General features: G+C 38.4%; 1 protein-coding gene and 1 long non-coding RNA gene across 8 annotated transcripts in view; both read left to right on the forward strand.

Annotated features, from left to right (window-relative positions):
- The window catches only part of LOC139973165 (zonadhesin-like), an 83,300-nt gene that overhangs the window by 22,523 nt on the left and 44,448 nt on the right, over window positions 1-16,329 (forward strand). For 4 of the 6 annotated variants that reach the window (XM_071979641.1, XM_071979644.1, XM_071979645.1 and 1 more), the window contains 6 exons: window positions 496-705; window positions 1,290-1,499; window positions 2,084-2,293; window positions 2,876-3,085; window positions 3,670-3,975; window positions 4,239-4,500. In XM_071979641.1, coding sequence (XP_071835742.1) covers window positions 496-705; window positions 1,290-1,499; window positions 2,084-2,293; window positions 2,876-3,085; window positions 3,670-3,975; window positions 4,239-4,500 — 1,408 coding nt within the window. Of the gene's footprint in view, window positions 1-495; window positions 706-1,289; window positions 1,500-2,083; window positions 2,294-2,875; window positions 3,086-3,669; window positions 3,976-4,238; window positions 4,501-5,932; window positions 6,552-16,329 lie in introns of those variants that run through there. The other 2 variants (XM_071979642.1, XM_071979646.1) reach the window with 2 other exon arrangements.
- Window positions 7,733-11,960, forward strand: LOC139974019 (uncharacterized). Of its 2 annotated transcripts, XR_011795368.1 has the most exons (3): window positions 7,741-7,897; window positions 9,589-9,809; window positions 10,513-11,960. It is a non-coding gene; the product is annotated as an uncharacterized lncRNA (long non-coding RNA). The 2 variants fall into 2 exon arrangements; XR_011795367.1 differs by having other exon boundaries at window positions 7,733-9,809.

Genomic DNA, 16,329 nt, shown 5'->3' on the forward strand with positions numbered 1-16,329 from the left:
TGTTGATAATCACATCACATTATCAGATAACCAAGTGGCGGGCACATCATAGTTGGGCTGCGGCCAGTGACCCATGTTTTGTCGCCACTTTAGTCAAAACTGTCAGTTTCGGGATGTATTACGTTCAGTCGGGAATCACGAGACCACTCCTACGGATGTCGCCCTCTAATAATTCTGACACAAAAATCAATGGATCCTTTTTACACAGTCTCGCGGTGAGAACTATTTGTAGGCCTAAAGTATAGTCGCAATTAGCTGTCCACTGCAATATTTCCACTACTTTTCTTATGGCGGAACACTTCGCCTCAAACTTAGGAAGTGGCTTCAAATACCTCATAAATCTTTCATAAAGGTTCCTACCCATACCTAGATCTTTTGAGGGGATTTATCATTGGCCACCCACCGTTGAAATCCTGTTCATTTTACTGTGACAACTGCAAATTCATAAATCATTTATTATTTGTTGCTTTCTTTTCGCTGAATATCTTAAATTAGGAGGGCCACTTCTACATCAATTCAGGATGTACTCGTAAATCAACTTGTAGGAACAACCGGCTTGTAGATGAGAATTACCAGTGTAGTAGTTACGCAACCTGTGCTGTGAGGAGCGGTGTCCGTAAATGTTACTGCAATACAAACTACCAAGGGGACGGAGTGACATGTCGTCATTACTGCTTTGTTGCTGAAAAGGGAAGTGTATTAGGGGTCAGTACGCTTCTTTCAGGTCATTTTTATAATGCTTTGGTCTTAATCATTGTTCATATAATTAGTAGGAAGCCTTTTCTACTCATACTTGTCGATAATCACATCACATTATCAGATAACCAAGTGGCGGGCACATCATGGTTGGGCTGCGGCCAGTGACCCATGTTTTGTCGCCAGTCTAGTCAAAACTGTCAGTTTAGGGATGTATTACGTTCAGTCGGGAATCACGAGACCACTCCTACGGATACCGCCCTCTAATAATTCTGACACAAAAATCAATGGATCCTTTTTGCACAGTCTCGCGGTGAGAACTATTTGTAGGCCTAAAGTATAGTCGCAATTAGCTGTCCACTGCAATATTTCCACTACTTTTCTTATGGCGGAACACTTCGCCTCAAACTTAGGAAGTGGCTTCAAATACCTCATAAATCTTTCATAAAGGTTCCTACCCATACCTAGATCTTTTGAGGGGATTTATCATTGGCCACCCACCATTGAAATCCTGTTCATTTTACTGTGACAACTGCAAATTCATAATTCATTTATTATTTGTTGCTTTCTTTTCGCTGAATATCTTAAATTAGGAGGGCCACTTCTACATCAATTCAGGATGTACTCGTAAATCAACTTGTAGGAACAACCGGCTTGTAGATGAGAATTACCAGTGTAGTAGTTACGCAACCTGTGCTGTGAGGAGCGGTGTCCGTAAATGTTACTGCAATACAAACTACCAAGGGGACGGAGTGACATGTCGTCATTACTGCTTTGTTGCTGAAAAGGGAAGTGTATTAGGGGTCAGTACGCTTCTTTCAGGTCATTTTTATAATGCTTTGGTCTTAATCATTGTTCATGTAATTAGTAGGAAGCCTTTTCTACTCATACTTGTCGATAATCACATCACATTATCAGATAACCAAGTGGCGGGCACATCATGGTTGGGCTGCGGCCAGTGACCCATGTTTTGTCGCCAGTCTAGTCAAAACTGTCAGTTTAGGGATGTATTACGTTCAGTCGGGAATCACGAGACCACTCCTACGGATACCGCCCTCTAATAATTCTGACACAAAAATCAATGGATCCTTTTTGCACAGTCTCGCGGTGAGAACTATTTGTAGGCCTAAAGTATAGTCGCAATTAGCTGTCCACTGCAATATTTCCACTACTTTTCTTATGGCGGAACACTTCGCCTCAAACTTAGGAAGTGGCTTCAAATACCTCATAAATCTTTCATAAAGGTTCCTACCCATACCTAGATCTTTTGAGGGGATTTATCATTGGCCACCCACCATTGAAATCCTGTTCATTTTACTGTGACAACTGCAAATTCATAATTCATTTATTATTTGTTGCTTTCTTTTCGCTGAATATCTTAAATTAGGAGGGCCACTTCTACATCAATTCAGGATGTACTCGTAAATCAACTTGTAGGAACAACCGGCTTGTAGATGAGAATTACCAGTGTAGTAGTTACGCAACCTGTGCTGTGAGGAGCGGTGTCCGTAAATGTTACTGCAATACAAACTACCAAGGGGACGGAGTGACGTGTCGTCATTACTGCTTTGTTGCTGAAAAGGGAAGTGTATTAGGGGTCAGTACGGTTCTTTAGGTCATCTTAATAATGCTTTGGTTTTAATCATTGTCCATATAATTAGGAAGAAACCTTTTCTACTCATACTTGTTGATAAACACATCACATTATCAGATAACCAAGGGGCGGGCACATCATGGTTGGGCTGCGGCCAGTGACCCATGTTTTATCGCCAGTCTAGTCAAAGCTGTCAGTTTCGGGATGTATTACGTTTATTCGGGAATCACGAGACCACTCCTACGGATGTCGCCCTCTAATAATTCTGACCCAAAAATCCATGGATCCTTTTTGCACAGTCTTGCGGTTAGAACTATTTGTAAGCCTAAAGTATAGTCGCAATTAGCGGTCCAATGCAATATTTCCACTATTTTTCTTATGGCGGAAAACATCGCCCCAACTTGGGAAGTGGCTTCAAATACCTCATAAATCTTTCATAAAGGTTCCTACCCATACCTAGATCATTCTAGGGGATTTATCATTGACCATCCACCGTTGAAATCCTGTAAATTTCACTGTGACAACTGCAAATTTATAATTCATTTATTATTTGTTGTTTTTCCTTTCGCTGAATATAAAAATTAGGAGGGCCACTTCTACATCAATTCAGGATGTACACGTAAATCAACTTGTAGGAACAACCGGCTTGTAGATGAGAATTACCAGTGTAGTAGTTACGCAACCTGTGCTGAGAGGAGCGGTGTCCGTAAATGTTACTGCAATACAAACTACCAAGGGGACGGAGTGACGTGTCGTCATTACTGCTTTGTTGCTGAAAAGGGAAGTGTATTAGGGGTCAGTACGCTTCTTTCAGGTCATTTTTATAATGCTTTGGTCTTAATCATTGTTCATATAATTAGTAGGAAGCCTTTTCTACTCATACTTGTCGATAATCACATCACATTATCAGATAACCAAGTGGCGGGCACATCATGGTTGGGCTGCGGCCAGTGACCCATGTTTTGTCGCCAGTCTAGTCAAAACTGTCAGTTTCGGGATGAATTACGTTTATTCGGAAATCACGAGACCACTCCTACGGTTGTCGTACTCTAATAATCCTGGCACAAAAATCCATGAATCCTTTTGCACAGTCTTGCGGTTAGAACTATTTGTAAGCTTAAAGTATAGTCGCAATTAGCGGTCCAATGCAATATTTCCACTATTTTTCTTATGGCGGAACACTTCGCCCCCAACTTCGGAAGTGGCTTCAAATACCTCATAAATCTTTCATAAAGGTTCCTACCCATACCTAGATCATTCTAGGGGATTTATCATTGACCACCCACCGTTGAAATCCTGTTCATTTTACTGTGACAACTGCAAATTCATAATTCTTCTTTCATTTGTTGTTTTTCTTTTCGCTGAATATCATAAATTAGAAGGGCCACTTCTACATCAATGCAGGATGTACACGTAAATCAACTTGTAGGAACAACCGGCTTGTAGATGAGAGTTACCAGTGTAGCAGTTACGCAACCTGTGATACGAGGAACGGTGTCCGTAAATGTTACTGCAATCCAAACTACCAAGGGGACGGAGTGACGTGCACAAGACGTGCACAAGATTGCTATGATCTTTATGTTTCCGGTACACGCAGTGATGGTGTTTACACCATTTACCCTGATGGTTGGTCAAGCGGCATTCAGGTTTATTGTGAGATGGAAAGTAACGGAGGAGGATGGACTGTGAGTAACGCAAACAGTTAAGGATTATATTCTTAACTTCCTTACATTATACTTTCCTTTCCTCAAAATGATGCACTACAGATCTCGTTGACATGAACTTGACCATTTCAGTAGAGAAAAAATCAAGAAATAAAATACTCTTGCTATTTATATCCCTTTTACAATATCCATATCTTTGTTAACTATTTTACAGCTTTGGATGTCATGTACTTAAGGATTAGTATATTATATAGTTGGATTACCTTGTTTTCTTCATTTCATAGGTTTTTCAGCGACGTTCGAGTGCCTCCGTTGACTTTTATCGTGGTTGGTCGGACTACAAGGACGGTTTTGGTACAAAAAATCATGACCACTGGCTAGGTAACAAATATATTCACTCTCTGACCAACCAGAAAACGTACCAGCTTCGTATTGATCTACGGGACTCCGGCTCATCATCGAAATACGCCGTCTATTCGACTTTTAGAATTAATAACGAGGCAGACAAGTATCGACTATCAGTCGGATCACACAGTGGAAATACAGGTGAGTAGTCACATGTCTCTTTTCGTTACTGTATGGTGAGACTTCAAGTGGTATGTACGTTCGATTATTTTCATATGTGCAAACGTTGAGGCGCTATGTTAATATAATCTTGTTATATATAAAATCATCTAGGGTTTATCATTCATAGAACATTGAAACAGAGAAATCAGAAATGTTGTATTTTTAAATATTCGTCTGTATAGATTCGAGAAATTTTAATCAATCAATCAGTCTTTTCGAAGAAGTAATACGTACGCGACTAGATTGTACATGTCGAGAAGAACTAAATAATAAAATGCCGATCCTCAATATCATTCAAAATTTCCATAAATGTTATACATCGAATTTTGGTTACTTTGTCGAAACCTAAAATATTAGATACTAAATTAATAGTGAATTCTCTTTACACAATGTCGCTTCTATTGTTCATTTAAACGTATTTATTTCATAATTTGTGTATAGTGTAAATTTCAATTTACGTTTATAGTCCAACGTATGAGCTCAGGTTGAAAGATACAAAGATTACAAAGTGCTATAGATATAGGGTAAAGAATTGAACAATCGATGGCAATAACACCCTGTATACCATGTAAACAGTAAAACAGGAACTTGGAGCCGGCCAGATGTTATATTACAACCACAATATTGATAGAAAGACTTACGCCGTCTATTTAATTTTGTTTTATGGGTAGGTGGCTTTTTAAGCAAAATGCAATTATTACTTTGAATGTAATAATAACATGTAAGATTCCTCAGGACTAGATCTTTCAATGATACCCTTGTTTTCCTAACTTGAATGACATACAAAGCTACATCACACAGCCCCCCCCCCCCCCTCACATCCTCCTTATCCAAGTTCGAAGAGAGCCTAAGTTAGCCTATGTGGTACAAGCAAAAATAAGCACTTGGTTGAATAAGGGGATAAATGAAAAGTTGGTTATGCAAATTAAATTAAACATAATATTATTCAACAATTTACAACATTTAACACCGACACAAACAAGAAATTTATAACTCAAGTTTTGACAGTGTTAGGAAGCTAAGTTGTGAACTTAAATATAACAATAAAATAAATAAATGAATAGTAGTGTTAAATGCCGATAAAAAAATATAAAATAAAAAGCGATATTAGCGACTCTTGTAACTCAAACGTAGTATTTGGTTAAAATAGTTTCCCCATCTGTATATGACTCCTATTGTGGCACTGCATTTTAAACGGAACCAAGAAAGAAAAAGTATAACAACGCCCTTGCAAAGGCAGAATACCAACTTATTTATCTTGATTATTTAACAAAAAATGCAAAACATAGGCGGAACGGACGTTTTCAACTTGGTAGGACAAAAACGCATTGCCCTCTACCTTGTATCTGATGTTGGATTCGTTCAAAGTTTATAATTTATCGATTTACTTAGTCTTTCTCGTTTTTTGCAGGTTATGATGGTTTGTCTTTTAACAACAATAGACAATTCAGTACAAAAGACCAGGACAACGACGGATCGAGTAGTTACGACTGTGCGGAGGGACACAGAGGAGCCTGGTGGTACCGTTATTATTATTATTATAATGTTAGTTATTGCCGTTACTATTGCCGTTATTACCCTGATGGCAGTTACTGTAGTTACTGTGGTTATTCTCACCTCAACGGAGACTACGACGGCTCTACTGGAGGAACGTACATGTTCTGGTATGGTTATAGTTTGAACGGTTACGGATGTAGCCTGCAATACACAGATATGAAAATACGGCCGGTGTAGACAAAACACTGTATAAATAACACATTGCCAAAAAGAGCAGGTTTTACTTAGAAATAAGAAAATATCCATACAGATCTTCGAGCGTCGGACAGCTGGACGTGCCATAGACAAGAAAGAAGAAGAAAAGCAACAAAAATTACAAACGGGACGATTCGACTAAATAATTAATTTTCTAAGGGAATGAGCAGATATTAATTGAAATTGATATCAAATTATTAATATTAACCAGCTTACTGTTGTTTGATAGTTTGAAAATTTATTATTGCATGAGTCTCACAAAAGAATAAAAGAATACATCAAAGTAAACTTTTGCATTTTTCCCTAATTTGTTGCATCCCTCGTAGTCAACCCTCACCCTCCCAACCCCCACCCCCAAGTATTATTAGTTGGTTGGAAATGGACAATTGCAAGTTGATTTTTAACGATTCTTGGTTTCTAGGACATATACACACACATTTCAAATACTTACATATTTATATGAAGTCATTATCAGGGTTGGCGTCGAACTACTCACAAAACATAGGGTAACATTTATATATATATATATATGTATATATATATATGTATATATATATATATATGTATATATATATATGTATATATATATATATATATATATATATATATATCAGATACGTATATATATATATATATATTATATATATATATACATATATATATATGTATATATATATATATATATATATATATATATATATATATATATATATATTATATATATATAAGAATTGAATGTGTTGCAAGTGGTATGACAAATATATATAGTAAATCAATAATAACACACCAGAAAAATTCCACTTCACGACCGGTTTCGTCCTTTTGGGACTGATCAGGCGAAGGTAGGAATCGAACCCAGGATCTTTGTGTGATGAACCGAAGTCCGTACAAGTCGACAACAGTGATTCTACTGGTGTGTTAACGCGTATAAATTGGCTTTGAATAACTGACAGTTATTTAGTTATACAGGTCGTGAAGCGGAATTTTTCTGGTGTGTTATTCTTTATTGATTTACTATATATATATATATATATATATATATATATATATATATATATATATATAGCACTGGATTGGTATTTACGTTTACTTCTCCAAGTTGGTGCTTAGGTTTACCTGAGGTGAAATGATTGGATCAACTTGAAATTTTACATCAGTATACCTTATGGTACTAGGACTGCATATCAGTCGTTATAAGTTGCTACCTACTTTTTGGGTCATTTGGCAAGGAAAAATCCAATTGGTCAAACCCTTACGGTAAACCTAAGTCTTGCTCTCAAAGTATATCCCCCAGTTGGTATATAAGTTGACCTGACGTACAGGCATCCGTAGTTTTCTTGACAGCGGCAGTAGCCTGTATTCAGTGTATACGCTCTTCGCTGTGTACACTGTATACGCCAGGGCTAACGCATACCCGTAGGCTGCATTGCTTGCAACCCAATAACAGTTTCGGCTAATATTAGATGATGTGTAGTATCTGTTCCCTCTCGATGCAAGGCCACTGGGCTTGAGATCGGGTCAGTCGTTCGCCGGGTAGTTTGGTTTTCGTGCCCAGGTTCTTTCCTTGTTGACTTTTTCTTAAAAAAGTACCGTTAACACGAAAACGTCTCACCAACAACTTCAGGTAAGGTCCATGAGATTAGTCAATAAAGTTTGGTGATATTAATAACGTTGATATTATAAGGTTGTTGCATACACCTTCACGTTATTTGTTCATACCCATATTTCAATAGTCTAGACTAGCTTCTAGCCTAAAACTTGTAAGGCCTAGCCTACGTTCGGCTGTAGCCTAGGGCCATAGTCCAAGTCCTAACAATACCTTAGCATTGAGTCAAGGGTAAACTGGTCTGTAGTTTGATCTACAAATTAATACCAACTGCCAGAGAAATTAGATTTCAAGTAGGTCAGCTTAACTTCTTAGCCTACTGTGCATGTATGTATCATATATGGCCTTAGATTTTGCTGGACAATTATGTTACTGTACATTGCCCTAATCATGACCAGATACTGTAGCATGGTGGGCTTATAATTGACGCACTTAAGGATTTGATCAATGATATCTATCAATGAAAAATCCAAATTACTCAACTGTATGTGTTTTTCATATGTGTAGTTCCTCAGAAATGTTCTGATCTCAAAATATTTAAGGTTCTGTGCTTATGCACCGTACAATTGAGCAGAATTTGACCACAAAATGTCTGCCGTGTCAAGTTCTTTCATACCCCTAAATTGACACATTCGTCGATAAGCTAACTGTAGTGTAGGCCTTAGTATACATCCATTGACTTTAGATGCTGTTTGCTATGCTCTGAGCCACTAAGCTTTGACAGGTCATGTCCCAGAGAGTAGTGTTTTCATATTGAGGTAATGTTGGGTATTTTAAGGGTGTAAGATTTCCAAATGGCCAAAAAACGTGCAAAACTGGGGGGGAGGGTGTTAAAAGCTTGAAAAATACCACAATTTGGTCAGCAAATACCTCAAATGGATTCAAACTCATGAAATATGTAATTCTGTTTGACTGCAAAAAAGTTTAGGTGGCCTGCTGTATCGTTGCTAGTAATAATTTAAGGTGCGTCAATTACGGGGGTGCGTCAATTATGAAGCCTTTACTATACTGTACAGTAGCTATGCCTAGATTATTAGAGACTGACGTCACCATGCAAATGTAACTTACAAGTAGCCTGTATTGAATAAGAGATGCTATAATTGTTAGAACTTTTCAAAAAGTTCTTGGAAGTCTTTACTCTCCAAAATATTCTCAGACATTCTAAACACCACTGTACTGTAAGATGTCTGAATATCCCAGTGAGGGTATCAATAAAAACAGTTAAAGGATATATTACTAGAAAATCCAGCATCAAATTTGGGCCAATGCAGAATACCTTTAATCTAAGTCTCTCAAGTGATGCATTGTGTTTCAAGTGTCTTATTTATAACTAGCCAAAATTTGTACAAAATAACAATGCCATGCATCCAAAAGGTTATTGAGTCAGTACATTTCCATAATGTAACTATTACAAAAGCTGAGTGCACCTAATTAAAAGTTAACATCCTCCAAATATCTATATAACACAAAAATTTGATAAAGCCTTCTATCCCTTCCCTTGCATATACTGTAAGTCATTTTGTTAAATCTATTTAGATCCATAAGTAATACCAAGTTGACTAAATGTGCAATATTCAGTGTTAAAGATCTGAGCTCTGTATTGGCCCAAAATATATTGGAGAGAAGTGTACAATAAAAATTGAAATAATGCACATCTACACTCTGACCATTTGATATTTATTTGATTGGCACTGTTAATGTTTTCTCAGACAAATTTGATGATCAACATTCTCAATCTCAAGATGAATGACAACATCCCACTATCCAAGGGAATAACACTGTACGATGAAGCTGCCATGCAGTGAAAAAGTCAATGTTGGAACGGTAGCAATCATAGCTAGAGCACAGATGCCGTCTGGGACAAACTGATGTGGTGACCTACTGCATCATTGACAGCAAAATGGAAGATATTTTCTGAATTAACCAAAAAGTAAGTTAATATTCTGTAGGTTTGACATCGCATAAACTTGACTCCATAGGACTCTATTATCTCAAATACGAGTAACATCTGAGGTAATTTATTCCAAAGTTATGGAATGAAGAAAGAAACAATCAGAAGGGATGAAAACTTTTGTATGATCTGGTTAATGTGGTGGTATCTTTTCCTCTATGTCCATAGTATTTAACTACACTAGAGCTATATCCACTCTCTGGTTTTTAATCTTAAAGGTCAATGCAAGACAACACCAAATTGTCAGGCTAGGTCCACATAAAATGTACATGTATATTTAAATTTTGAAATCTTTACAATTGGTAAAGCTTGAATGACTTGCAACTTTTAAAAGCACTTGCTATGGTAGGGAGCTGTTTCAGCTCCAATTGAATGCATGGCTGCATAAATAAAATGTGTAATGTTGTATACAAGGCAAGATGAATCAAGAATTAATGGGCCCAAAATGGGATGGATAAACGAATTGAAATTTACAGTGAAAATAGTATATATGAAAGGTTGTGAGATGATTAAAGGAGATTTAGTTTTGTAAAGCAGTTCATTGTTTTCATCATTTGTAGAGTGTGAGGTCATGTGAGGTCTAATCGGTAATCGCAAAACATTCCAAGCTATATTGCGCGTGCTATAATTGGGACCAAATCAGCATATCTTTAAGAGAAAGCTTTTCTTTTTGTACCAACAGATGGATAGATCTACAGGCTAATACAGCAAAGGATATGCTCTAATTAGAAATGCCAGGCAAGATTATCACACAGTTTACAGTGGGGTGAATACAATCATCAACCAAGCTTTTCATCATGCTGTACATAGTGGTATACAGTAGCTCCTTGTTGGGCTTATCAATTAAAAGCTTGCATAGAAGCCGATGCCAAGCAAAGCAAAAGTATGTCCTGTAAATCGCGAAGTAGATTCACACATCTCATGTATATCCTCTGGGACACAGCACATCTTTCAATGGAGTTAGGAAGTTGCTGGGAATAGTTGTTGGATTGGCACAGTAATGTAGTATTTGCTTCACATAAATGCAGAGCAGTAACAGAAAACTAACTAGTTCCAGGATATGTTACACTGTTACACCATATAAAAGATAGAGGAAATTAATATTATAAGCTTCAAGCAGACAGAACCAAGAGAATGCAGACCAGTCTTCATGGGAAGTCTTCTACATATTTAACTGTATAAATGGACTCATTCTTTTGCAATGTACTTCTTGAAATATTTTAGTTTGGTGACATTGTGGCACTACATGTTTTTGTAAGTATTAGGGAACATTTGCAGCTGCTTGTCAAGAACATGGAACTTGTTATACAACTGAAGTGGTCCCGATGCTTAAGTGTTGAGGTTACTGGATATTTTGCTGCCTTACCTTGCTTTAACTGTTCTTAAATGCATTTCTCATGATTTAAGATGTTTTAATTTTGTATTCCAAGCAAGATCAGCAAGCCATAGTACAGTAATTTTAAACAACCACCACACAGATACTTGTGCAGGACTAAGGGTATTTGTTAAGCAGATTACTATTATAAAAATCTATCAAACTTTTATCCCACAAAATCTCCAGGGGTACACTGCATTGTTTCTGAACCACAGTTTCACAATTCTACAAGTGGGGTTCAGGGGTTATGCTATGGGAAAAGTTTACAATGTTAGGCCTGACTTAATTACTGAAAGCTTGTGGTCTTTTATTACACCAAGAACCAGTTTATTCTTTTAACAAAATTAAATTTTTTCCCTCAAAATTGAGGGGAGTGAATACAGCAAAGGCACATGCAACTAGCACCAATGTCATGGAAACCTAGTGCAGCCCAATGAAACATACTGTAAAACCACAACATTTGTAACTATAGGTATGAAATTGTGCAATCCAGGGGTATTGTGTATGATTTTGTCCCTCCAAGCATGGAAACTCCATGATATTGTGGTAATTTGCATTGGTTACGGTATTAGATACAGCCTATACTGGTAAGTCTAGATAAATACTTGAGGTATAAGTTAGTTCCCAAAATGTTTCTCATGTATGAGAGAGGTCAGTAAATTGAGGTCATGAAATAGTGCAAGTATCCTGGTTTATGTGAAATAAATCTTGTGGAAAATATAAACTGGGATTGAAAATACAATCAACTGCTTGAATATGATTGTACAATTTTTATTGTGTCTCGTCTTTTAATATCATGCTAATCTCCACTACTGTATGTGTTTGGTAAGAAGCCAGATTTCTGGGTAGAAGTTTAAAAAAAAACAAATCTTCAACAATTTTTGATGAATTTTAAGCAATCACATTCACTGCCTCTATCTCTGTTTACGTTTTGAGTCAGCAACACAGTATACTCTACAGTAGTGTACAGAAAGGGACACTTTCTGATGTATTCCTGATCAATTGAAAATTGTTTGTTGTTTGACTGTTTGTAGCAGTATTCCTCGGAGGAGTGAAAAAAAATAAACATACAGTGAACAGTTGCAACTGCACATTCATTTATACATTACTTAAATTATGTTCTGATGCAATTCATGTATTATTCACTGTCAATTTTAGTTCAAAACTGCCAGTATACCATTAGTTCCTGAGCCATAATTTTTTTGCTTTAAAAATCTGGCTTTGAGTGTATAGTATTTTGTCAAAAACATAAAAGTGGAGGGGCTGCTTATCATCATTCCCTGAACAGGCTTTACCCAATTTGTTAACTATAATGGTAACATATCAAAATGTCTGGGGACTTGCCACAGTGCTGACAATTTTCAAATATTTCCATGGTTCCACCAGGGATGTTAGAGATGGACAAACAACATTTGAGCTTTCTTTAACGTTTGTTTCGTGCCGACATTAATACTGTTTTTGGTCCAATACTAATACCTAAATAGGGTGACAGGACAAAATCCCCCCGGACAAAGTCCCCCTAGGACAAAATCCCCCTGGACAAAATCCCCCTAAGACAAAATCCACCCAAGCCAAAATCTCCCCAAGCTATAAAAAATCCCATCAATTCTTTACAAAAATGCGTCATCCCGGTCCCTGCTATCGTCATCCAGTACCGTCATCCGTTACCCTCACCAGTATTTCCATTGGTACTCTCAGTGGTACTCTCAGTGGTTCCCGGACCAGTACTCCGACCATACCCCGACCGGTACCTTAATAGTGAGCCTGACAGTTACCCCACCGGTACCCCTCCCTGACCTGTACCCCGGCCGGTACCTCGACCGGTATCCCAACTGGTATCCTGAAAGGCACCCTGACACATACTCTGACACGTACCCTTACTAGTACTGGTACAATAAACAGTAATTTGACCAGTACCTTGACCGGTCCCTTAAATGTCACACCATGGAGCTATATCCCATGGCCACACTAACAGGTAGCCTCGCAATTACCCTCAATGATCTCCCGACCAGTCCCCTGACCAGTATCCGGACTGGTATCCTGACCAGTACCCTAACCAGTACACTGAGTGGAACCCGGACTGGTAGAGTGACCAGTATGATGACCGGTACCCTGACCAGTCACATGACCAGTACCTTGACCGGTACCCTCACAGGTACCCTAACAGGAGCCCTCACAGTTACACTAGCCAGTACCCTCACTAGTACCCTGACCAGTCCCCTGACCAATCCCCTGAACGGTACCCTAACCAGTGCAATGTCCCATGCCTTGACTGTCACACCTGGGCCATCCCTGGTTGTTGCAGGCAGGCTTTGTATGGGTCATGGGGATATTGTCTGGGGGGATTTTGTCCGGGGGATTTTGTCCTAGAACCCCTAAATAGCACTCAAAACGGATAATGGTACCAGACGGTACCTGTACGTTGTCTGCTAGATTCATACGATGTCAAAATGCTAGAACAAGCACTATAATACCGTTATCAGTCGTCAGTAGGTATATACCACATTCATCTCATATCAGTATTTGTTTCTAATGTCATAACAGGCAGTGGCGGAGCGTCCATGCAGTCAGGCGGGGGGGGGGCGGACTCAAATGGGAAGCTGGCGCCCTTTTCAGCTATTCACCACTTTTTACTTATTCGCGATTATTTACTTTTTTATTGCGCTCTCATCTACCTATTGACATTTGTCACATTTTGTTGGCGATGACACTTATACCTAAAGGGTCATTTCCGGCGATATAGGGAGTATCTTTACTCAAAAGATTTCTGTACGCTCTGCGCCAACCTGTGGTGGCGCTCCGCTTAGATAAAGTCGAAAGCGCCCGTACAGACCTTTCTCGCCCCTCTGACCAATATCCCTAGCTCCGCCACTGGCTCCCAATCTTCTTCCCCGTCAATCCGTCTAGTATCCCCCCCCCCCTTCCCCAACCGAACCTCGTATGTTAAAGGAATATCTAATGATTAGAGACACTTATTCTAATGTTAAATCAGCAAAGAGCAAGCAATAATGATTTTATCACTAAGATTTTTTTAATTTCTCAGTTACACCGTCATTTAACTTCCCACTCAATCTTACACTCCCTGGTAGGCTGGTACTCTTCCATCCCAATGTAGGAAACTTCATCGTTACACGCAGCACGCAACGATCTTTGTTCTACTTAATTGATCCTTACTGAGTCTTTCAACTTAAAAGCATATTTTTTTCCAAATAGCTTAGTGAAAGTTACACAGTTTAATAAATTAGAAGCATCTCCTTGTTAAAGAATTGTATTATCGGCGTATAGTCTTCCGATAAGCGTAACTTAGGGTTGACAGAAATCAGTGAGAGCAGGCAGTAATGATATAAACTTACATATATATATATATTCAAATCTCTTATTGAACGAATTATCAGCCCCCTGGTTACATCGTCATTTATCATCCCTCCCCATCCTGCCCTACCCTTCTTCACCTCACACACTCCGCTCTATAGGGTTAAAAGAAATCAGCGAGAGCAGGCAGTAATGAAATTTACTTACATTAATGATTTCTTTAAATCTCATTTAGGACAAATTATTAGGTCCCCCTGGTAACATCATTTACCCCCCTCCCCATTCTCCCCTTCCCTTCCTTACAATCACCGCTTCTCTTACACCTAATATATGAGATATCCTCGCAAAGCGAGATAAACTAGGTCCCTCATTTATCTAATGCGTGGGAGGAACTCGAAACTTTCTTCCTTATCCGCATATTCCAAGCTTTCTCCAAGAAAAGAGTTACAGTACCTATTACCCAGATTTTTAAAATAGCCTCCCTCCTCATAAAACGTGATGATCTATGTCTCTCATTAATCTAAAGCATGGATGAACTACCAACTTTAAGCATATTACAAAGTTTTTCCACAAAAGAGCTACGGAACCTACTACACACAAATTATGTAAATGTCACTAAACGGCATCCGTAGGGACATCGTTTTTGTTCCACATTTGAGTTTCCATCATATCTTTAATCTGCTTTTCATAGATATCTTTTATTGTGATTGTTATGATGACCACATCTAAGGACTTTTGAGTCATATTATTGTATCCAGTGGAATTGTCTCGCTGAGATATAAAAGGATGAATTTTCCGTACGTTTTCACGGTAGGCCCCTCTGTTCAAGGTCAATGCACGACTATAACATTAGGTCCACTAAGTGCGGATATTGGTCTCCATTTGCCACTATTGCAGTAAACCCAACCGAGCAACGTGTCTACGGTGTCTCTTAAAAGACAATATTATTAACAAATTCGAAAAGAATTTTTAATCTCTTTGGTGTCATTTTAAAAGTATTTCTGATAACCTTACGTACAGAATTCTTTTATATGAGAAAGGTACATATAAGAAACATGACAATGACCGTGATAAAACCAATTTCAAGATTACTAGCGATCAATTCGCTCAATTTGTTTCAAAAAATGATTGAAAAGTGATATGAATTCCTCCTCATTCATTCTTTTTATTTGAGCATGTTGAACGCTTGCGATAACATGTCATTACGAATCATTGCAGACGCTCACCCAAACCGTTAAAAAATACTGTCCCTCTCCCCCCTTCTCTTCCTACACTGAGCTCCCAACAGTGGCGGAGCGTCAATACAGTCAGAGGCGGATGCCCCCCCCCCCAACGGACTCATAGGGACTGTTGGCGCCCTTTTCAGCTATTTATCACTTTTTTTACTTATTCGCGATTATTGACTTTTTTTATGGCGCTCTCATCTACCTATTGACATTTGTCACATATTGTTGGCGATGACACCTATTTATTCTTCGTTTATCTGCAAATTAGCAAGGCCCGGAAAGGGTCATTTCCGGCCATATAGGGAGTATCTTTACTCAAAAGATTTCTGTACGCTCTGCCCCAACCTGTGGTGGCGCTCCGCTTAGATAAAGTCGAAAGCGCCCATACAGACCATTCTCACCCCCTCTTACCAATACCCCTAGCTCCGCCACGATAACAGGAATGACTTTCCATATGTTATTGGTAGGAAATTGCAGGAATTATTGGAATCCTCAATGAAAACTATACGTAGGTAGTCTTGTTTGCGTGGGGATTGAGTTGTGTAGGTGTTACACAAAAACGTAGATATGCTTTCTTTATTCTTGT

The sequence above is a fragment of the Apostichopus japonicus genome, chromosome 9, assembly GCF_037975245.1.
Source record: "Apostichopus japonicus isolate 1M-3 chromosome 9, ASM3797524v1, whole genome shotgun sequence".
Lineage (NCBI taxonomy): Eukaryota > Metazoa > Echinodermata > Holothuroidea > Aspidochirotida > Stichopodidae > Apostichopus > Apostichopus japonicus.